Source organism: Rhinolophus sinicus, linkage group LG10, assembly GCF_036562045.2.
Source record: "Rhinolophus sinicus isolate RSC01 linkage group LG10, ASM3656204v1, whole genome shotgun sequence".
NCBI classification, from domain to species: domain Eukaryota; kingdom Metazoa; phylum Chordata; class Mammalia; order Chiroptera; family Rhinolophidae; genus Rhinolophus; species Rhinolophus sinicus.
The window spans coordinates 73112213-73135613 of NC_133759.1; the positions used below are offsets into that span (position 1 = coordinate 73112213).

At 42.7% G+C, this 23401-nt stretch overlaps 1 protein-coding gene across 1 annotated transcript; it reads right to left on the reverse strand.

Moving 5' to 3' along the window:
- On the reverse strand, positions 1-23401 carry KPNA7 (karyopherin subunit alpha 7). Its single transcript, XM_074312187.1, is given in 12 exon segments — positions 1-156; positions 2289-2435; positions 6021-6056; positions 6058-6204; positions 7640-7873; positions 9393-9559; positions 9562-9655; positions 11666-11748; positions 13078-13346; positions 13777-13859; positions 21539-21679; positions 23336-23401. Coding segments are annotated over 12 exon segments (1590 nt in total). The 3' UTR covers positions 1-33.

The following is a 23401-nucleotide window of genomic DNA, read 5'->3' on the forward strand; positions in this document are numbered from 1 at the left end:
ACCAAGATATAGGAGTGCTGCTTCTTAAAGAAGTTACCCTTTAAGGTTTGGTCCTTGGTTTAGAAGTTCTGGAGCTTTGGTAGTTTTTGTTAAGAGCTTTAAGAATTCATTATCTTGGTCCAGGGCTGGTAATATCATGCCATTTTCTTCTTCCTTCTGGGGAGAAGAGACACTGTTACACCTCCAGGCTCTCAACACATTATTACTACAATCAGCTCCTTAACATCTGTGGATTAGAATTTGCTCTAAATTGGCCTCAAGGCTCCCTCTGAGAAATTGAAGGAGAAGCATTGAAATATCTCAGGATGGACCTTAAATGTAGTTTTTTTTGTGTGTGATAAAACATACGTATCATAAAATTTACCATCTTTGATCATTTTTAACTGGACAGTTCAGTGGCATTAAGTCCATTCACATGGTGCAACCATCACCGTCCATCTCCATAACTTTTTCATCCTTCTAAACCAAAACTGTTCCCATTAAACAACTCCCCATTCCCCTGGAAACTACCACTCTATTTTCTCTGAGTATGACTACTCTAGGTCCATCATGTAAGTGGAATTATACAGTATTTGTCCTTTTGTATCTGGCTTATTTTTGAATAAAAAACAGCTTTTTGATACATAGAATACTAGCCTTACAGTGAGTAAGGATACAAATGGGTGTAGCTGTTACTTCTAGATCAGAAGTCTTTAACCCGGAGCCCTTAGATGCGTCCTATTGATCCAAACCTTCTTTAAGGGACAAGTCTCCTAATTATAAGGTTTTCAGAGGAGGTTTAAATTCAGAAGATGCTCATCAACAGTCTGGGTCTTCTCTGCTTTGAGAGCGTTCTCTTGGCCCCAAACCAAGATTAGCTGCATCCGGGTAGCAACAATCACCGCCCTGGTCTTATTTATTGTATAGCTCTGGTCTTATTTATTGTATGGCTCTGGATTCAAGTTTGACACCTAATAGTATCACTCATTCTGTAACCCCCTAGCTCCATGTTTACCTGGCCACCTAGAACTTTGAGCTCACCTTCCTCATATGAAACTTAGCTAATATAAAGCAAACCAAATCATAATTAGATACCACTTTACACTCATTAGGATGGCGATGATAAAAAAATGAAAAGAAAATAAGTATTAGTGAGGATTCTGAGAAATGGAAACCCTTGTGCATTGCTGGTGGGAATGTAAAATGGTGCCGCCACTGTGGAAAACAGTATGGTGGCTCATCAAATTTTAAAAATAGAACTACCATATGATCCAGCAACTCTACTTCTGAGTTTATACCGAAAAGAACTGAAAGCAGGAACTTGAACAGACATGTCTACTCCCAGGCTCATAGCAACATTATTCACAATAGCCCAAGGGTAGAAACAACCCAAGTGTCCATCAGTGAAGGAATGGATAAGCCAAGTGTGGTCTATCCATACAGTAGAATATTATTTGGCCTTAAAAAGGGAAGACATTCTGACATATACTACAGCATGGTTGAACCTTGAAGACGTTATGCTAAGTGAAATAAGCCAGTCACAAAAGGACAAATACTAACGATTTCACTTAAATGAGGTACTTAGAGTAGTCAAATTTACAGAGACAGAAAGTAAAATGGTGGTTACCAGGGGCTGGGGGACGAGGAATGGGGAGTTAGTGTTTAAAGGGGACTGAATTTTGGTTTGGAAAGATGAAAAAGTTCTGAGATGGACAGTGGTGATAGCTGCACAGCAATGTAAATGTACTTGTCACTAAACTGTACACTTAAAATTGTTAAAATGGTAAATTTTGTAATGCATATTTTACAATAAAAGTTTTTTTTAAAAAGTCTGTTATCTGATCATTATTCCCTGCTCCTGCAGAAAACTTAGAAGCGTCTTGTAGACTTCATCCCAAATATCCTATTCTGGAAAGACACAGAAGGCAGTAAATAGCAAAATATTTCAAAAGCTGGCCTGCCTTCGTTTGAATTTTTCAATAACAAGTCACTTTAGCATCACATCCCCTCCCATCCTATTTCCCTCCCCCAAAGTTTGGCAAGTAGGAAAACAAGACTGAAATTTGAAACCAGAGGCAACAGGACAAGCTTCTGTGGGACTAGAATGGTTTCCAGGAGCCAGAGAGCTGCCACTCCAAGGCAGCCTGTACAGCATGGCTTGGGGAGAAACTCAGAACTGAGGCACGAGAGAAGCCCGCCTGTCCTGTCACTGGCCTCGCAGTGGCAACACAGGCCCCTGCCAGGTGATCACCTGCTGAGGTGGCCCACCAGGAGGTACGGGCACGGTTTTACACACGGAAGTCACTTACCTCACAAAAGTGGTTCTCGATAATGTTCAAAGCAGTCAGGGCAACCTGATGGTTCTCATGAAGTTGCAAAGCCTCGATTCTATCAACCCCACCAAGTTCTTCAATCAGAAGGCACAGGCTTTCCTTCTCCAAAAGCTTCTCTGCTGCCTGGGGGTGGCAGGATGAGAGCTAGTGAGACTCTTGGCAAAAGCCTGAGGTGGGGCAGCTTCCTCGGTGGAATCAGACCAAGAATCCCGTTTCTGGGCGGCCCGGTGGCTCAGGCGGTTAGAGCTCTATGTTCCTAACTCCAAAGGCTGCCGGTTCGATTCCCACATGGGCAGGTGGGCTCTCAACCACAAGGTTGCCAGTTCAATTCCTCGACTCCCGCAAGGGATAGTGGGCAGCATCCCCCGCAACTAGCAACGGCAACTGGACCTGGAGCTGAGCTGCGCCCTCCACAACTAAGACTGAAAGGACAATAACTTGAAGCTGAACGACACCCTCCACAACTAAGATTGAAAGGACAACAACTTGATTTGTAAAAAAGACCTTGAAGTACGCACTGTTCCCCAATAAAGTCCTGTTCCCCTCCCCCAATAAAATCTTAAAAAAAAGAAAAAAAAAGAATCCCGTTCCAGAATGGGCAGTCAAGGTTTCACTTTTCCCACATTGATTTAAAATTGCACGGTCGCCCTCCCACTTTGGCTATTTGTGTTATATATGTTTAGGTTTCTCTTCACTGCACAACATACACTATTTCTTTTGCTGAATGTGCTGTCATCCATTAATGTATCACTATTGATATTTAGTAGATAGCCCCTGTCTAATTAACAGAAACTGCTTTAAATAACAGTTTGAAAGAATGTTCAAGTAAAGCTCGGCACATGCAGGTGTTTGGCCCTATCCTCCCTGAAAGCCTTCAGAGATGAGACAAGAGGCCCTCAGTAACTGCACCACAGCAAATAATGAAGTTCCTGGAAACAAATAACGTGAGAGGCTTTATCGTCCAGGGCTATTCATTCACTCCAACATGTGTCCATAAACGATGGGAGAGGCACGCAAACTGGAGATACTGATGCGATTTACAGGAGGCCTTTTGTAACCCATACTAACGGGGAGACACAATTGTTATGTTGTAGAAATATGTAAATACTTGTTATGGTGTAGAAAATATAATGTAGCAAATGGTCAGAGGTTTAAGTTACAGAAGATGTGCACAAATGACTCCGACTGTAATACAAGGCCTTAATGAACAATACTGTGCCAGGTCGATCATAGGAGAATGACATTCCCAAAAGAAGGAATGGCGAAAACAAAGTTTTGGAGCAGCAAGTACTGCATGTTATGAGACGAGGGAGTAGTTCAGCTGAAGAGAGAGATAAAGAGCAAACTTTGCTGTCATACCCGGAAGGACTCTGCTCGCTATTTTGTGAGCAGTAATAAAAAACCTGTGGGTCAAATGCAACATCCTTTGCGCCATATTGTTTACCCAATGAGAGTCTGTCTAAGCCTTGACACCCTCTAGTCCTCTCTGTGGGTCCAAAATGAGTTACTGGATTTGAGTGAACAAACTACTGTGTTTCCCCGGGTCTTATATTAATTTTTGCTCCCAAAGACTCATTAGAGCTAATGGTCCAGCTAGGTCTTATTTTCAGGGAAACACGGTAAGAGAGGAATCGACATGCTAAGTAAGGTAGCCTCAGAAAGAAAACTGGGCTGTGGAGCAGCAGGAGCCCTGGAGAAGGACTTTGGGCCCTAATAGCAAATGGCCCCAAAGTTACTTCAAAGAACCTCAAGTGCACTCTGCTGCCCATTTGAAGCTTTCTCCTGTCTCATCTCGATCTTTCTAACCTACTATCTCTGATCCAGGGGCATCACTGGTTCATCAGATGTGATTTGCCCAGACTCTCCCAAGGAAAAATCCCAAGTGTTTAATTTAAATGAAGCAGATGAAAGCACAAGTGTACTTTCACAAATGTGTTATGTCCAACTTTGTCTGCTGGCTGCCAACTCTCTACTCTCTGTGTGATTTATTCGAAATCTCAGTGTCTAATTGGGCTGTGTTTCAAATCTGTTCTTGACTCAGGTCTGTTCTTTGCAAGACAGTTACATGAAAAGGGTGCTTATAAAGGGAGCTTTCAAAAGGAGTTCCCTGGTGTTACTTTGAAACTTTTCAAAAGGATCTTAACCAAGTGGGCCCAGATGGTTCCTGCCTCCTGCTAGTCACACCTTTGTGTAGACTCAGGCTGATTTGTGTAACCAATAGGATGTTGCTGAAATGAACCCCTTTATAGATCCTAAAAGACAGGGGCCCTTCCACCTGCTTCCTTAGGTTATGTGCTCCAGAGGAAGCCAGCTGCCACAATGTGAGGACACTCAAGCATCCCATGGAGAAGTCTGTGTGGTGAGAATATCTCGCCAGGCGTGTGAGTGAGCCATCTTGGAAGTTGACCCTGAGCCTCCATCAAGTGTTCCAATGAGACCAAAGCCCCAAGTGACATTTTGGATTTCATGAGAGACCCTGAGCCAGAACTATCCAGATAAGCTGCTCCTAACCTTGGAAGTTATAATATGTGAGATAATACAAGTGGGTTTTTTGTTTTATTATTTAAGGAAGGCACAGCACACAGTGGCCCATGTGGGATCGAACCAACAAACTTGGTGCTACCAGCACCATGCTTTAAGCAACTGACCTAATCGGCCACCGCCAATATATGTGTATTTTAAGCCTCTAAGTGCTAATTTGTTATGTAGCAATAGAAAATGGACACAAACAGTATAAAAATACTGGCTTAACTTACCTTTATTTCAGAAATAGGACTTTTTAGAATTCTAATTCAAGCCTTTGTAGTCCATGATCCCAGCCATACAGATGAATGGAAAATACCTCTAGTATGGTTCCTTATATATATCCCTGCTAACTTACTGCTCCTTCAAGTATACCCTATGCTCCAGCCTTCTAAAAGAGCCTGTCACGTGGCTCACTGTTTGTTTTCTGCATCAAACCGTTGATTGGTTTTTTTCTTTTTTAGTTTCAGGTGTACAAAACAGTGCAACAGTTAGACATTCCACCCCTCACAAAATGACACCCTCCCTCCCCAACCCCCCACCCCTGTCGATTGGTTTCTCCATCTCACTTGGAGTCAATCAGAGGTCTCATGGACCTTATGTGATCTGGCCCCTGGGTGCCCTGAGTCTGATCTCCCATTATCTTCCATTCCATCCCTTTGCTCTCCTCTGGCCACCCTCCCCCTTGCTCTTCCTTTGACCTAGAATGTTCTTTCCCAGATAGCCACACGACTCACACTTCTTTGAGGTCTTTGCTCAAATAGTCTTCCTCAGAGAAGTTCCTCCTAACTATTGCATATTAAAGATCATCGTCCCCTCCCCACTCTGAGCCATCAGTGACTACCTCGTTATCAGCTATACTACCCATAACTCCCCACCTGATGTGTCTGCTCCCCTCGCTACCACTACATAAGTTCGATGAGAGCGAGGACTTTGCTCTGTCGTATCCTGAGCATCTAAAACAGTGCTGGGCACAAAGACTCTCATTTGAGAAAATGAACATAATGGACCTTCTTTGAAAGTCCTCTTGTTCTTGTTCTCCATAGACCATCTGGACAGAGGAAGGGGATGGGGGGGTGGTGGGTTGGCTAGGAAAGGGAATCCTACTTGGGTTTTAAGAACCACATTAAATGTCTTAAGTCTGGTGACTGCTATTTAGAAACCAACCTGTTCAGAACAGCTCACTTGGAGGAGAGCATTGATGATGTCCAGGACGATGATGGATAATTTTGGTGTCTCGGATGGTGAGCAGGTTCACCAGTGGCTCTAAGACTCCAGCATGGATAAATTGGATCAGCTGGTCCACGGTACCCCCATTTGTGAAGTTAGCCACTGTCCAGATAGCCTCTTTCTGGACTTTAAAATCTCCCTGCAGAAAGAATATTTACTTTCCTTACAGATCCTGAAGAACTTAAATACAGTAAGACTAACTTGGTTCCATTTCTAGGTAGGCTGTGGCAGCCAGGACTGTACATACAATCTACACAGAACACCCTGACAACTTGCCTCTAGTTCTGCAGCAAAAGACAGCATCTGTGAGAAGACAAGAAAGAGTCAGGTGGACTCATACGGGGTTTGACAGGCAGTTCCTAAGTTCAAATAGACTCATTTCCTTAAGTCAGGTTATGGGAAAAATAGAACCAATATATACCAATCCAGGTAATTGATCTAAATTAGAAATTATGCTTGGGAGTTGAGATTCTAGCCTATGTCTACATTTCTAGTCTTTCTGCCCAGTAAAACTTTGGACAAGAAGCTCCATAGTTATAAAGCTGAGCACACAGATGTGATCTTGGGGACTGAGCCAGCCCAGAGGTGACAGAAGACCACTGAAATATCACTCAGTGCATCCCTTGCATTTATGACAAGCATTTGGCCCAGAGATATGGGAGTAATTTATCATGGATCCTTTTATGCCTGGGCAGAAGGAGTTGTTCCCCTTTTGTGGCCTGGGAAAACTGTGACCTCAATTTAAGGCAAAAATAAAAAACCAAACAACTTATGGCTCCAAGCAAGTTATAGTTCAAAAGGCAGAGTTTGAAATGAGATTACTTCTTGACTCATGACTGGAGGCTTCTGATTAGAATATGGACAGACTCACAGAACAGAGAATAGGAAGCATCTAATAGATTGGAAGATGCTATGGTTGGAGTTTCACACCTGACCTAGCTTTTCATACTTAATGGAAACCTGAGAACCCACCATCCAACCTCAGAGCAGAAACACCCAAGCAGGAAAGCACACCTCATCCATTAAAAAGGTGGCAAGAAGAAATACTGACGATATTGTCCTGGGGCATAGGGAAGTGACAATCAGGAGGAAGGAGGAAGCTTTATTGTATTTCAACTTTCACATTTGGATTTTCTGTGTATATTACCACTTTAATCAATGTGATTTTTATACTGAAAAGGCCACCTTTCTTTAGTATATAATATCACCATAACCGGATATGTTTTTCTTCCTAAAACAAAACAAAACTTTTCCCTCTTTTGGCAAGTAGAGAGTAGGTGGCACATTCTTTGAACATTACACAGAGATAAACTACTATTTACCAGCTCAAGATTTTTCTGGATATTTGAGCTGTGGGGCCACCTTTTCGATGAACAATGCTTGTTTAGTCTTCTAAATTTTTCATGGGTTGTTCAAAATGCGATGTCCTTTTTTACTTTTTTCTTTTTTAGGGAGCGCTAGGAAACTAATGTTTCATAGCTCCGTTGTGAGCTCAATTAGTTAGCTTCTTCACCTGTGCCTGAATTCCTGAAGGAGTTCAATACAGGGCCAGTTGGACCAAATGTGCCACTTACATTTTTTAGCAGAGACACCAAGGGAGGCAGCGCATTGCAAGCAATCAGCTGCTGGATGTGCTGGTGGGGCCCCGCGGCCACGTTGCTCAGGGCCCAGGCTGCCTCCTTCTGGATGGCGGACTTGGGGTGCCTCAGGAGTCGGGGCAGCACACTCAGGATGCCTGCATCGATGGCCACTTGCGTCTGGAGGTCTGTTCCTGTGACGACGTTCCCCACAGCGCCAAGAGAGGGGGTCTGGAAGAACAATGCAAAAGCATCACCAAGTATTGCAGGTTTATCACAGTGAAAGGTGACAATCACACCACAATCTGTGCTGATGGCTCTCTGGAAGCCCGTGAACAATGGTTATATCCATGACCCTTATTAATTCAGCACATTGATGGCTGTTTATAGAGCTTACAGGTAGTTGCCAACTTCCTAGTAGTTCTGACTCAAGTGGGATAGACGTCAAGGGATACTTTTATCAAGAAATGACGTGGTCCCTTTTACATCCTTAGATTGGGAAAGCTACAACATTGTGGGTAGTGTCCAACTTCCTAGTAGTTCTGACTCAAGTGGGATAGACGTCAAGGGATACTTTTATCAAGAAATGACGTGGTCCCTTTTACATCCTTAGATTGGGAAAGCTACAACATTGTGGGTAGTGTTTATAATGTCGATTGAATTTATAGCTAGCACCAGAGTCAAGTTTCTGTTGTATCTTTAATTGGAGCTAATGAGGTCCCAACGGCATTTGTTGGCATCGTCACAAACACCCCTCTCAAGAACGATGAAGGTCCACAGGAGGGGTCTACGATTGGACTCAAGACAATTGTCCTAGGAGGGTTGACTGTGGCTTTATTTTGGTTTCTCTGCACTGTGGTGGCAGCCCAGTGCAGCCCATCAACAGTCCTAGAGTTTCCCCAGCCTATTACACTGGGTATCTGCTACTCATGTGACAGGTGGAAGGTGTGCTATAGGCCAATCACCGCCTTGCCAGGACCGGCAACTTGGGCCCAAACCCCCAGAATGAGGAACTTCTTATAGATATTCTCTTCACACCCTCCATACCACCAGCACTATCTGCAAACTAACCTTGATCTCTGAGGAATACTGTGCTACTCTCGGAATAGGTGATCACTGAGGCTGCATAACATATAGCATTAGACACAGAAGTCAAAAGGGGCACCCACATTGTAACTACATTTTCAAGAAGTATATTTTGTAAGTGGCATGTTTCATGACACAGAAAAGTATTTGATATTGCTTTTACTTACTTTTCACCTATATCTGAAGTAGTCTCAGAGAACTGGGGAAAGGATAAGAGGGAATTTCCTTTTATACTTTAGTAAGAAACTTAAATGTTACATGAGCTTTACACACACACACACACACACACACACACACACACCCCTGTATAAGCGAACTTATTAATGGCTACTTGCATAGACCACTGGAAGGAAAGGCCGCAAAATAATAGTTGACTGAGTGGAGGGATTGTAAGCAATTTTAATCTGTATTTTCTAGTTATCAGATTAAGAAAAAGTACGTTACTTAAGACCCACTGGGATTTGGGATCAAAATAGATACAAGTGTTTGACTTCGTGAGTGGCAGAGACCAGGGAAATGCAGACGACAAGCTTTGTTTGAGGTAAAGGATTAGAGCTGAGTGTGGAAGACCAGGGCTGGGGAAAGAACAGACCTTGCTAAAGTGAAAACAATGCATGACTATCGGCAGGCCCACACCGAGACAGGTGGGACCTGGGACACTTACTAAGACGTTGAGTTCCGAGCTGGCCATGAGCTCAACCAACCTGGGCAGGAAGCCTGTGTCAACCACTTGGCTGATGCGCTCGTTGCTGCCATCGGTGAGGTTGGTGAGGGCCCAGCAGACGTCAGAGAGAACCTCGCGGTCTTGGTGCTGCAGGAGGTGAAGAGCATGGGCAACATCTGCTTCAAGGCTTTTTTGCAAGGGTACGGATCCTTGTTCCAGCACAGGTTGGACAAGGTCCACGTGATGTTCCGCAGAAATGTAATCTGTAACAAGAGCCTGCTTCCAGCATCGTGTGCCAAGAAGAAACAACGCAGGCGGCACCATGTCCTTGCCGGCTTTGATCGATATTATTGACCAGCATGAACTACAGCATTTGAGCGTCAAACAGGAATTTGTCCTCTGTAGTGAGGGACATGAGGGACACCAAGAATGAGCTTTACGTTTTCTATGCAAATGTTCGATGGAGGTTTCCTTAGAGTCCTTCCCCACCCCACTCAGTTGATGACCGCATTTCATTTTTCACTGGCAAATCAAAGATGCAGCAAGAGTTACATGTCCTTCCTACCAGCCTGAAATCAACACATCATAACCACTCTTCTTATCGTCTAGTCGAGGATCAGCCTTCCTACCCTGCCTGCCCCTGGATTCCATCACTTTTCACCTTTAAAGATCCCAGCCCCAGATCACCTCTCCCCTGGATCGCTCCCATCAGTATAGAAACACACTCTCCAACCTTCAACTCTGACCCCTGGTACCTCTCCAGCCACCACCCCACTTCTGATTTCTGAGTCCATCCTCAAGGAGCCATCTATATTCACTTTCCATCTGTCCTTCTGGTTTCTGTCCCTACTTCTTAGTGATGAAATCAGCTCCTTCCAAGTCACCAAATCCCACAGCTGCTTTCCCGTCTTAAATTTACTGTCTCTCTCCATCGTATTTAGTAGCCAGTTGTTCCCTTCTTGGCATCTGTGAAACCAAACCTGGTTTTCTGTTATTGAATGGACTTTCTTCTCAGTGTTCTTGGCAGGCTCTGCCCGACCTGTGAATGTCAGAGCCCCCAGGACTTGGTCCCGGGCTCTCCTCACATGCTAGGCCAGGCGTTGGCAAACTTTTCTGTAAAGGATCAGGTGGTAAACATTTTCAGTTTTGCGGGCCCATAGGGTCTGTTACAACTAGTCAACTCTGCCCTTGTAACACTACAAAAGCCACAGACAATATGTACGTCAATGAATGTGCTCCAATAAAACTTTATTTACAAAGCAAGCAGCTGGCCAGGTTGGGTTTGCTGAGCCCTGCTCTGGTTGGTCTTGCCCAGCTGGGTGACACACTTGTGCACAGAGATAAGTATTTAGAGCTGCACACCCACCTACCTGACCCTGCTGTCACAGTGCTTCTCACTGACTTCAACTTAAATGTACAACTGAGCCTCTGAGGCCTCCTTCCCTCCATCGTCCTCATTTCTCTAGGAGGACAGTCATCTAAAACCACCAGAATTTGGGGCATCCTTGTATTTTTCTGTCTCACTTCTATGTGTGGTACAGCGGTATCCCAGGGCCATCAGCTTCCCCATCCTCTGCTATCATCCTACAAGCAGCCAGGAGCATCTTTCTGAAAGATCAGACCACTTCCCTGCCTGCCTTAAAATCCTCCGAAGGCTTCTCTGTGACACCAGGATGATGGCCAAGTCCCCTGGCCCACGTGCCGCCTCACACTTCCCTCTCTTACAAACCCTGTGGTCATGCCAGCCTTTTCTGGGCTTAACCATGTCAGATCTTCTCCCACCTTGAGGACTGGGTGTGTATTCCCCTGGGTTTTGGAAGCTAACGTCTCTTCATTTTTGTTTGAGGCAAAGCTAGAACCCAAATTTAACTTCTTATCCAGGGAGTCCTCTGCTGTTGTCACATCAATCAACTTTGACTTTGAGCTTCAAACTTAGACCCTATTACCTAAGAAGAGACCTGGTGAGCCACCAGTTCTGTGCTCCTTGAATGGAGAGCTTTGTCGTCTACTTTTGCAGGACTGTAAGCTTAGAAAAAGCTTAATGGACTTCTTCCAATACCCTCAACAGAAAGGTCAGCACTCCTGCCTGCCGAGGACACATTTGGATCAATTTCTATCTGAAGCGATAGTCAGTCCTAGGACTTGTTTAAAATTGCTGTCACACGGGCCACGTGGTAACCACACGGCCTCGCATTGATTTGGAAGTACTTCCCCAATTTCCCAACTTTGAGAACTTCTTACCTAGCTGGGTTTTCTACTTTAAAGATACTTACTGGTATATTTGATGAAACCAGGGCCAGCAGACGTGGGATGGCATTGCTCGTGATAACCAAGTCTCTGAATTCTGCGCCATCACCTACAAAGAGATGAGAACATGACCTTCAAAGAGGGAATCTTGAGGTCTGTGACTAATTCTTTAAAAGTCTGTGCAAAGGGTGAGAGGCCAAAACTCTTTCCTGGGTTGGGCACGTAGATGACAGGATAGCCCTGAACTGGATCCCGCGTCTCCACCATGGGGCTGGGTGTATAGGCCTGAGGTGCCGAGCAGGCACCACCCGGCAGTGACAGCCATGGCGCAATCTGATCTGTGGACACATAAAGGAGCCAGCCACCTGGACCTAGGCAGCATGCTCTAAATGCGGTTGGCATGTCACAGCATGGTTCTCAGGAAGACAAAGGCCATTACAGACCAAACTGTCTTCCCAGAAGGACTTGGCACAGGGCAGTAACTTCCAAAGGCAACTTAGAGCACAGTCTGGGAGATGGATAGATGGTGTCATCAGCTCTTTGCGACTTTGGCTAGCATACCAATTTTAGACCTTAGAAGCCTCAGTTTGTGATTCTTCAACTGTCAGGGAAGGCATGAGTTATATTACACCAGCGAATTTTGCCGGTTCCTTACTGAACCAAGCAAGATAAGAGACAAAGGCTCTGCAATAGATGCTTTATTTCTGCAAGCATTTAAACAAGCAGACTGATTTTATATTCTGTGTTTGCTAATCCCAATATCTGAAGTCCTTGGAGGTCAAACCACACTGTTTGTTTCTGCTAACTCGGTCTTGGTGGGGTATTGATTCTTTGAATTTGAAAAGGCTAATCTTTGGCTGATCTTACTATGTCAAAATCCTGAGGGATGCAATTAAGTTCATTTCCCCCAGAAAACATTTTATTTATATTCAGCCAGGAATCCCGGGGCTGCCAACCCTGCATCACTGACACCAGCTCGGCCTTTACTAGACCACGCAGGGAATAGGGCATCACGTCCCAAATCTGCAAGGCTCATCTTAGGATTGTGTTTTCAGGGAAGACCTTTACCCCAAGCTAAGGAAACACTTTTTGTATGGTCCTTTGGCAACTTTCACTGGAGGTAGAATTCTTTTAGGATCCTGGTTTATGTAAGGCTCTGTCATAAACCCCCATCCTGCATGAACCAAAGGCTTGTCTTTGTTCCCGAAGCCATCAAGACCGGAGGCTGTAGGACCTGGTATCCCTAGGTAGCCTGTAGCTTCAGTGTGTACTGCATTATCTGGTTTTAGCTTCCATTTTTGGCCTCTGAACTTGACTCAATTTTGGAAAATTTCCAGGCACATAAAGTATGGGGTCCACAATGCTATCCAAAGGACTCCCATTGCATGCCACATGCCTGGCCCACTATTTTCTTAGCCCCCTGAAGGGAGAGTTTCACCTGCTATATTACCAAGGGCCCACACTGCCTGTTCAGACACAATCATATGCGGGGAAGACAGAAGTTCAACCAAGGGCTGGATGGCTCCCGCTTCCACAACAGCTCGAGTCTGCTCCGAAGTCCCTGAAGCAACGTTGGTCAGAGCCCAGGTGGCCTCACGCTGCAAGCAGGGGTGAAGTGATGATTTCAGGAACTCCACCAGCCTGGGAATGAGCCTTGCTTCAACAATCAGGTTTAGAGGAGGGTTCCTTTTCTGCAACAGTATTTACCTTTGCAATGAAGGGGAAAACAACAAAACATGAGTCACATGAATCAGGCATTAAGAACCTCCTTTCTAGATGTTCTTGGCATTCCTAACTATCACATGACACAAACAGCTGACCAGAGCCACTTAATGTCCTCGAGTTTAGCCTATAGCACTTTACAGTGATGAAGCAACATTTTCCCCTTCAGGTATTATCTATCACTGGGATTCCTGTAGAGGCCAATTTAAATTAAGCAATTCATCTCTGACAACACTTGTATATCTTAAGTTGTTCTCAAGGACAGTGTAGAGGAGACACTTAGTCTCGCTTTTGGATAGACTAACCTTTTCTTATATTGTGTGGCCATTATTGCCACTGCCAAGAAACCAAAGAGGCCACCGGAGCTCATTTCGAGCTATGAACCTGTCAACAGCAGAAGTCTGTTTGGCGATACCTGGCTGCCTAGGCGGCCTGGAAACATAGGTCTGGATCGGAGGCATTCACACCATTGATTATTTCTTGCAGGGTGAGGCTGACCTGCAAGGAGACACACATTCAGGTCAGAGTTTCTGCCAAAAGGAACCATGAAGGTCGTCTAGTCTAGCCATCTACCTGCTTAGAACAGGCTGGCTTGATGAGTATGTCCCAATCTGCATGCTGGTCTTTATCAGGAGAGGGAAGAGCATTTGGTGGTTTCACAGGTCTCACAGATCTTTAGGACACGTCTCATGCTTTAGGGGACAGGTAATTCCTATCGTCACTTGGATCCCCAACACCTTTTTTTATTACATGCAGTAAGAACATGCTAGTGGATGTCAGCCAAAATGGCAAAGGACCTCGAAAAATTCTCTCCTCTATAAATGCAATAAGAAAACTGACAATAGTCAGAATCCACTTTTCAGAGCTCTAGAAACTGACCAAAGGCTTCTAGCAATTTGTTTTATGCGAGCCTAAATTCTTGTTCAAGAAAAATATCTAGGTCTAAGTAAGAATAGTGAGCACTGTAGCATTTTGCCTTACCTTATTCCCACCTACTCCCCAGATTCATGGTAGCCTTGAAAACAAACAGCTCAGCAGCCACTGGAGGAGACAGAATAGTTGTTGCTCCTTTAAAGTCTCATTCCCAGACAATTATTATTTGACCTGTCTGGTAGTTTTCTGGGAGATCCCATTTGTAAGATTCATTTTATTTGACCCATATCTCACACAATACACAATTCTTTTCCCTGAGGGTAGTTGTTAAAAACAATTAGAGGAAGTTGTTTAACTTCACAGCTGACTGGGGGAAGGGGTTTGCTGAATAACAATTGGTGCAAACAATAGATTAACAGAACAAAAAAATAACAACAACAAAAAAAGGCAAAGCTATGGAATGAGATGTTCATCATGGCTTTGAAAGCTCTGACATCGTCCTGAAAACCAGCAAGCCATGTGGCATGTATGGGGCTGTGCACATGCTTACAAAAAACTGAGAAGGCCCTGAGCTCTCATCTCTGACAGACCTGATGGTCTGTGCAAGCAAGAAGTGAAGGTTTAAGTCAGGCTTGTCAATGGCCTGGCTGAGTGTTGAAGGCATGCCCCAACAGGTACATAGAACACCTTGGCAAAGATTGGGTGAATTTTTGGTTCCAAGTGTTTAAGGAAATCTGTCCAATCATTAGCTGACCACTAAGCTAACTGAGCAAAGAACTCAGTGGCCACACATAACAAAGAAAACAGACTTTACAAAAGTAGTTCAGAAGCCACTGAACAAACAACAACCAACAACAACTAAAAACCCTGGGCAAAGGGGATCTGATGTCCAAAGTTGCCATATGATATCTTTGAAAATGACCAGTTGTCTAAGAAATTGCAAGACATGCAAAGTATGGCATGTACACATGAAAACAAAGCAAATCAATAGAAACTGTCCCTGAGGAGCCCCAAAATTGATCTTACTAGGCAAAGACTTTAAATATGTTCAAGGTGAAGAGAAAACAAAACAAACAAAAAACATGTCTAAAGAACTAAAGGGAAGAATGAGAATGATGTCCCACCAGAGAATATTGATGAAGAGATAAAAATTATAAATAGGAACCAATTAGAAATTCTGGAATTGGAAAGTACAATAACTTTCCAATTCACTAAGGGGCTTAAGGGCAGATTTGAACACACAGAATAAACAATTAGTAAACTTGAAGATAGGTCACTTGAAATTATCCACTGTGAGAAAGATAAATAAAAAAGAATAAAGATGAAAATTAGCAGATCTGTCAGACACTATCAAGCATACCAACTTATGATAAATAATAAATAGGACAGAGAGGAAAGAGAGAAAGTGGCAGAAGTATATTTGAAGAAATGATTTCCAAAATCTTACCAAATTTGATGAAAAATTAATCTACACATTTGAGTAGCTCAAAGAACTCCAAATTGGAAAAAACCTGAGATTCAAACCTAGCTAGACACCTCATAATCAAACTGTTGAAAGCCAAAAACAGAGAGAATCTAAAAAATCAGCAAAAGAGAAGCAACTCATCATGCATGAGGTCTCAATAAGATTAAGAGTTGATTTACCATCAGAAAGCATCAGGAGACCAGCGAACAGCAGGATGACATATTCTAAATGCTGAATGAAAGACTATTAAGCAAGAATTCCATATGCAGCAAACTATAATATAATGAAGGAGAAATTAAGACATTCCCAGATAAACAAAAACTAAGAAAACCTGTTGTTAGAAACCCACTGTACAACAGAGTTCTTCAGGTACTAGAAACTAGACAATAATTCAAGTCATAGTAGGAAATCAAGAATGCCAGCAAAGATAAATGTATTGGCAACTGTAAAAGACATAAAAAATACAAATATGTTTTTGATTGTAACTCTTTTCTATATGATTTAAAAGACAACTGCATAAAGCAATAATTATAAATCTATACTGATGGGCATACAATGTATAAAGAGGTAACTTGTGTGACAAAAAGAACAAAAGGAGGTGGGGAGAGAATGAAGCTATAAAGGAGCAAATTTTGTATACTATTGAAATTAGGTTGATATAACTCCAAACTAGATTGCTGAAGATGTTAACTATCCCCAGGACAAAAACTAAGAAAATAACTTTAAAAATACAGCAAGAGAAACAACAGGAAAAGTAAAATATTTAACTAGAAAATATTTATTTAGCACACACAAAAAAATGGAGAAATAGAGGCACAAAAAGACATAAGACATAGATAATAGCAAAATGGTAGACATAAATCCTATTTTTATTAGTAATTTCATTAAATGTAAATACATTACATTTAAAATACATTACATTACATCCCAATAAAAAGCAAGATTTGGTAGCATGGATTTTAAAAATCCATGATCCAAATATATGGTGTCTACAAGAGACATACTTTAGATTCAAAGGCACAAATGGATTAAAAATAAAAGGATTGAAAACAATATGTCATGCAAACAGTAACCAAAGAGTGCTGGAGTGGGCATACTGATATTAGACAAAATGAACTTTAAGACAAAAGTTGTTACTAAAGGCAAACGATGTCATTTTATAATAGTGAGTTTATCTTTCAAAAAAATATATAAAACGTATGCACCTATCAACAGCCCTCAAAATATATGCAGCAAAAACTGACAGAACTAAAGAGAGAAATAGAGGATTCCACAAGGACAGTTGGAGACGTCCAACTCCACTCTCGGTAATGGATGGAACAACTAGATACACTATTGGCAAGTTAATAGGAGACCAACAACAGTACAAATTAACCAGACCTAACAGACATCTACACTGAGGAACAGCAGAATGCACATTCTGTTCAAGGGCACATGGAACGTTCAGGACAGGCCATGTGTTAGGCCTTAAAACATGTCAATAAATATATAAAGACTGAAATCATGCAATGTTCTCCAACCCAATGGAATGAAATTAGAAACCAATAATAGGAGAAAATTAGGAAGTTCACAAGTTTGTGGAAATTAACACACCCCTAAATAACCAGTGGGTCAAAGAAGAAATCACAAGGGAAACTAGAAAATTCTTTGAGATGAATGAAACAAAAACATTAAAAAACTGATAAGATACAGTTAAAGCAGAGTTTAAAGGGAAATATATAGTCATAAATGCATATATTAAAAAAAGTAGAAAGATTGGGGAGGGCCCAGCTCGCGCCATGGGGCTGTGGAGGATAACACAGATGGATGCGAGTGGGGCTTTGGCTGCTCAACCCCGACGGCTGCCCCATGGCCGAGGAGGAGCTGGAGGCACTGGTGAAGCAGAGGCAGCCGAGGTGCAGGATGCAGAAATGAGTATCTTAGCCCAAGTTCTGGGTCAGTCAGCCCTGGCCCATTAAGTAACTTAGCACTTGTAAAGTCCCAGAAAACTAAAACAGTAGAGAATCTTACACAGATGGCAAGATATGGACAACTAAGTGGGAAGGTAACAGAACAAAGTTTAATAGAAATCCTTGGAAAAGGAAACCAACGAAGAAAAAAACACAGTTAAATTGAACAGAAAAAAAGTAATGGCCTCTGATGATGATTACTGAATTTAAAATGCTTAGACATGGAACTTAAGGGAATGATTCTAAGACAGACAATGCTAGGCAGAAGTTAAGATCTGATTCAATGTTTACGTGTATGAAAATCGATATAGTATACCATATCAATAGAATGCTGAGGAAAAATCGCCTGATCATCTCAACAAATGCAGGAAGAGCATTTGACAAAATCCAACACCCTCCTGTGATTGAAAAAAAAAAAAATTCAACAAACTAGGAATAAAAGGGAACTTCCTTAACCTGATAAAGGCATCTACAAAAGAACCCACAGCTGGCGTCATGGTAAAAGACTGAAAGCCTCCCCCTTAAGATCAGGAACAAGACAAGGATGGCTGCTCTTATTACTTTTATTCAACATAGTATTGGAAGTTCTAGAGAGGCTATGTGGGCAAGAAAAAGGAATAAAAGGCATCCAGATTGGAAAGGAAGAAGTAAAATCATCTCTATGTGTAGATGACACAATCTTGGATATAGAAAATCCTAAGGAATCTACACGCACAGAAATTTAGAGCTAATAAACAAGGTTCAGCTAGGTTGTAGGATTAACATACAAAAATCAATTGTATTTCTATACACTAGCAATGAACAATGCAAAATAAGAAACCAATTTTATTTACAGTAGCATTAAAGCGAGTAAAATATTTAGGAGTAAATTTAGCAAAAGTGTAACCCATACTGAAAATTATAAATGAATTTAGAGAGGATCTAAATAAATTAAAAAATATCGTATGTTCATGAATTGGAAGACTTCACATGTGAAGATGGCAATATTCCACAAATTGATCTACAGATTCAATGCAATCTCCATTAAAATCTGAGCTCTGTTTATTGAAGAAATCGACGAGCTGGTTCTAAAATTCATATGGAAATGCAAGGGATCTCAAATGGCTAAAATAATCTTGAAAAAGAACAAAGCTGGAGGACTCACACTTCCCAATTTCAAAACCTATACAAAGCTACAGTAATCAAGTCTGTGTTGTGCTGGCCTAAAGATAAACATGTAGGTCAATGGAAGAGAATTCAGAGTCTATAAATAAACCATATTTATAGTCAATTGATATTTGACAAGGGTATTAAGACCATTCAGTGGGGAGAAAATAGTCTTTTCAGCAAGCAGTGCAGGGACAACTGGATATCCACCTGCAAAACAATGAAATTAGACCCACACTCACACCATGAACAAAAATTATTAGGTCGGTGCAAAAGTCATTGCGGTTTTTGCAATGATTTTTAACCCTTTAAGCCGCAATGACTTTTGCACCAACCTAATAATTCAGACTGGACCAATGACCTGAATGTAAGAGCTAAAACCATAAAATGCTTAGAACAAAACACAGGGTAAGTCTGCAAGACGTTGGATTAGGCAATGGATTCTTAGATATGATACCTAAAGCACAAGCAACCAAGGAAAAAAGTAGATAAACGGGACTGCTTACAAGTTTAAAACTTTTATGCTTCAAGGAGTCTATCAAAAAAGGGAAAAGACAACCCACAGAATGGGAGAAAATATCTGCAAATCATATATCTGGTAAGGGTCTAGTATCCAGAATGTATAAAGAACTCTCAGAACTCAGCAATAAAAAGACGAATTACTTGATTTTAAAAATGGGCAAATGGTTTGAATAGACACTTCTCCTAAGAAGATACACAAATAGCCAATAAACACATGAAAAAATGCTTGTCATCATTCGTCATTAGAAAAACATAAAAACCACAGCAAGATAGCTCTTTGCACCCAGTAGATGACTATCATCTAAAAATGGACAATAAGAGGTATTGGGAAGAGTCAGAATACAGTGGTGCAGCTACTTGGGAAAAGTTTGGCAGCGTAGTTGTGTCCTATTGCTACTGTAAGAAGTGCCATGAATTTAGTGGCTTAAAACAACACCAGCTTATCCTCTCACAGTTCTGGAGGTCAGATGTGCATAACCAGTTTCATGGGACTCAAGTCAAGGTGCTGGTAGGGCTGGTTCCTCCTGGCGGCTCTGAGGGGAGAATCTGTTTCCTTGCCTTTTTCCAGCTTCTAGCGGGGCCACCTGGGTTCCTTGGCTTGTGACATCCTCCCTCCATCTTCAAAGCACAGTAAACTGATCTCTGCCTCTGTTATCATATCACCTTCTGCTCTGACTTGTCCTGCATCCTTATTATAAGGATCGATGTGATGACACTGGACTCATCAGATAACGCAGCATAATCTCCCCATCTCAAGATCCTTATTTGTCTATAAAGTCCTTTTAGTCATATAAGGTAACATCCATAGATTCTGGGGATTAGGAGATGGAGACATTTGGGGGGCCATTATTCAGCTTACCATAGGCAATTCGTCAAAGAATTAAACATAGCATGACCATATGACCCAGCAATTCCACTCCTAGGTATATACCCTAGAGAATTGAAAACATGTCCACATAAAAACTTGTATACAAATGTTTATAGCAGCATTATTTGTAATAGCCCAAAAGTGGAAACAACCCAAATGTCCACCAACTAATGAGTAGATAAACCAAATATGGTCTATCCATGCAATGAAATATTATTCAGTCACAAAAGGAATGAAGCAATGATACATGCTATAGCATGGCTGAACCTTGAAAACATGATGCTAAATGAAATAAGCCAGGCACAAAAGACCACATATTATAAGATGCCATTTATAGGAAATATCCAAAATAGGTAAATCCGTAGGGACAGAAAGTAGATTCGTGGTCACCAGAGACCTGGGGAGTGACTGCTTAATGGGTATGTGGTTTCCATTTGAGGTGATGAATATGATTTGAAATTAGCTAGTGGCAATGGTCACACAACCTTGTGAATACACTGACAAACACTGATTATGTACTTCAAAAGGGTGAATTCTGTGGTGTATGAATTGTCTTATTTTTTTTTTTTTTAAGGCATGCTAGTACAGGACAAAAAGGAAAACAACTCTTTCATTTCGTAGTTTCATCTTCCTTGGGTGGGAGGGCCTCTTAGGGACTATTCTAAACAAATGAAGCTAAGTAGAGATACGGCACTGCCCTACGGCAATTCAGAGAATGGTTACAGCCACTCTGTTCGATGGCCGGCAACACATCACCAGGTCCATCTGCCCCGAAGGCACCCATCTGTGCCCTCTAGGAGCCCTAAGCCCAGCAGCGTGGATAAAGTGGGACACCGACAGTAGTGGATCAGGAAAGGCATGTACAATAGGTACAATCCTACTGAAGTTCTAAGAAGGGAAACAACCTGGGCAGGGCATTCTGGAAAGGATTCCCAAAAACATACAATACTGGCCTTGAGGTCAACTCCAGATTTGTATTGAGCAAGGTTAGGTGGATGGAGAAGGAAGACAGAGGGCAGCACTCAACTGCTAGGCAAGTCTTGACCTGTCGTGAGGAGACTCCGCTGGTGAGATAACCTTAGTGACCCCTCATTTCCTGTTTCCGGCTGAGTGGTGGCAAGTGAATTCTCCATTAGAGGCAGCAGCTTCCCATTAGAACACAGATCCCAGACTCACAGCCACAAAGATAATGACCTTTAGCTTTTGGACCACACCAGCTTAGCTTTCACCATGATCTCTCTATAGCCTTTCCTTCAAGACCCTCAATTAGAGCTTGCAAGTTCTGAATCAAACATTTTCAAGCCAGAGAAACTTACTAAGGACGTATTTTACACACAACTGCTCTAAATGCCACCTTCCAACATACCCCTTTGGTCAGTTGTTCAGAAGCTGGATCAGGGGAGAGACTGATGATATTTCTTCTCTTTAAGGCCTGCTCACCTTTCTTGGCTTTCTGGAGCTGCAGGTTGACCACTATCCGCTGTTGCCGTCGCATCTAGTGAGGGAAAGCAAGCAAGCGCTGGAGCACTTAGACCAGGGAAGTCAGGCTGTAATCACATTTAGCCTTTAGCACGCGTTTCAAAGCATCTGATTTCATTTTACAGGTGCAACAGGCTGGCAGTTAAGATCACACAGCCAGTAAATAGTCTCGGCTTGGTTTACCTCCTCTGCTTTCTCCTCCTACACCCCACCTAGAAAAATAATCAACCTTCTTCCCAAAGTAAAGGAAGCTCATGGACGCCCTTGGCAGCCCAGGATGCTCGGCTGTGGGGACATCTGAGCAAAGAATCCTGTTGCTCTGAGTCTGAGCACATCGTCACTGGTGCTATTAGTTCCTGAAGAGCAGGCCTGGGCCTTCCAACTGTGGGGTGACAGGTGGGGCTACGAATGGCACCCTCAGGCCCAGATGTCCCCGACCATTTCCGCTGTTAGGGAATCTCTCCCTGGGTCATTCAAACCTTAATCCAGTCCCGAGAATTTTACTTGGACACCAGCCTGAAGGAGATTAAAATTAAAAACAACCCTTGTCTCCTTATAGCAAGTGAAATTCAGACACTGTAGTTTTGAGAATCCTGGGGAAATGATCTGACATATACGGACAGATGAGTTTTAGGCTGAAGACTTAAGTATTAATTTGAGGAAGTTTATATGTATCAGATACTTCTGGTCTCTTCAACAAGCCATGTCCTTCTTGATTGAAAATAGGGTCACTGTGGTGTTATCTGGCAACGCAGGGACACACTGGGGCCCAGAGAGCCAATTGTACTGTTGCCCCATCACTGAGTGGCCCTTTGCTGCATGTTCTCCCTTCTCACCTCCTGGCCCTTCCTGCTGCTCTCCACAGAGAGGGTTCAATTTCATCTGCAGTGGTCTTGGAAGCCAGACAGCCATGCTTGTTGGAAAGGGAGTAAGAGTGATTTGGCTCTGGGTGTTTTCCTAACCGGCCATCTGTGTGACTTTGTGCTTCTCTCATCCTCAGCGGCCTTTCAGATTCCCCAGGTGTACCCAACTTTCTATATGATAGTTAAGATACATAGATGTAGGATCCAGAGCTAGAGCTAGAAAACTGAGACCAGAGAAACTGAATGAGAGTTAGAACCCACACATAGCACAGGCTCCCTACCCCCGCCCTCGTGCTCAGCCCAGCAGCTGCAAGAACAGTCTGGACTTTGCAATGCCAAGTCTTATTTCTGCAAGACGGGCTTAATGGCCGCAGTGTATTCCAAACATTTTAGCTCCTTGGTGAGCCTTTGGGACATGAGTGGCTGCAGTTAAGCACCTGTAATGCCAGGTATTTGATGCTGTTATCCAGTCCCTCAGAGGCAGGTATCGGCCCTGTTTTATAGATGAAGAAACTGATGCTGAGTTAACAGGTTCCACATCACACGGACACCTTGATTTGAGTCCATAATTGCCTGACTCCTAAGTTCTTGTGTTTTTGTTCTGCTCGCCCTCAAGATTTTATTAGGAAAATTTCAAACATACAGAAAAGTGGAAGGAATTATTTGGTGAACACCCACGCACCGATCCACAATGAACATTTTGCTTTGTCACCCCCTCTCCCTACCCTCCACTCCATTTTTAATGCATTTCAACCAGTGCTTTTTACTGTCCTTGTCCTGACAGAGTGAGTCAGGTGCTTTATACTCACAGATGCATCTTTGCCTCGGTTCTTAAATTTTCTCCGCCGCTCTCCTGGAGCTTCTAAAGTCAGCAT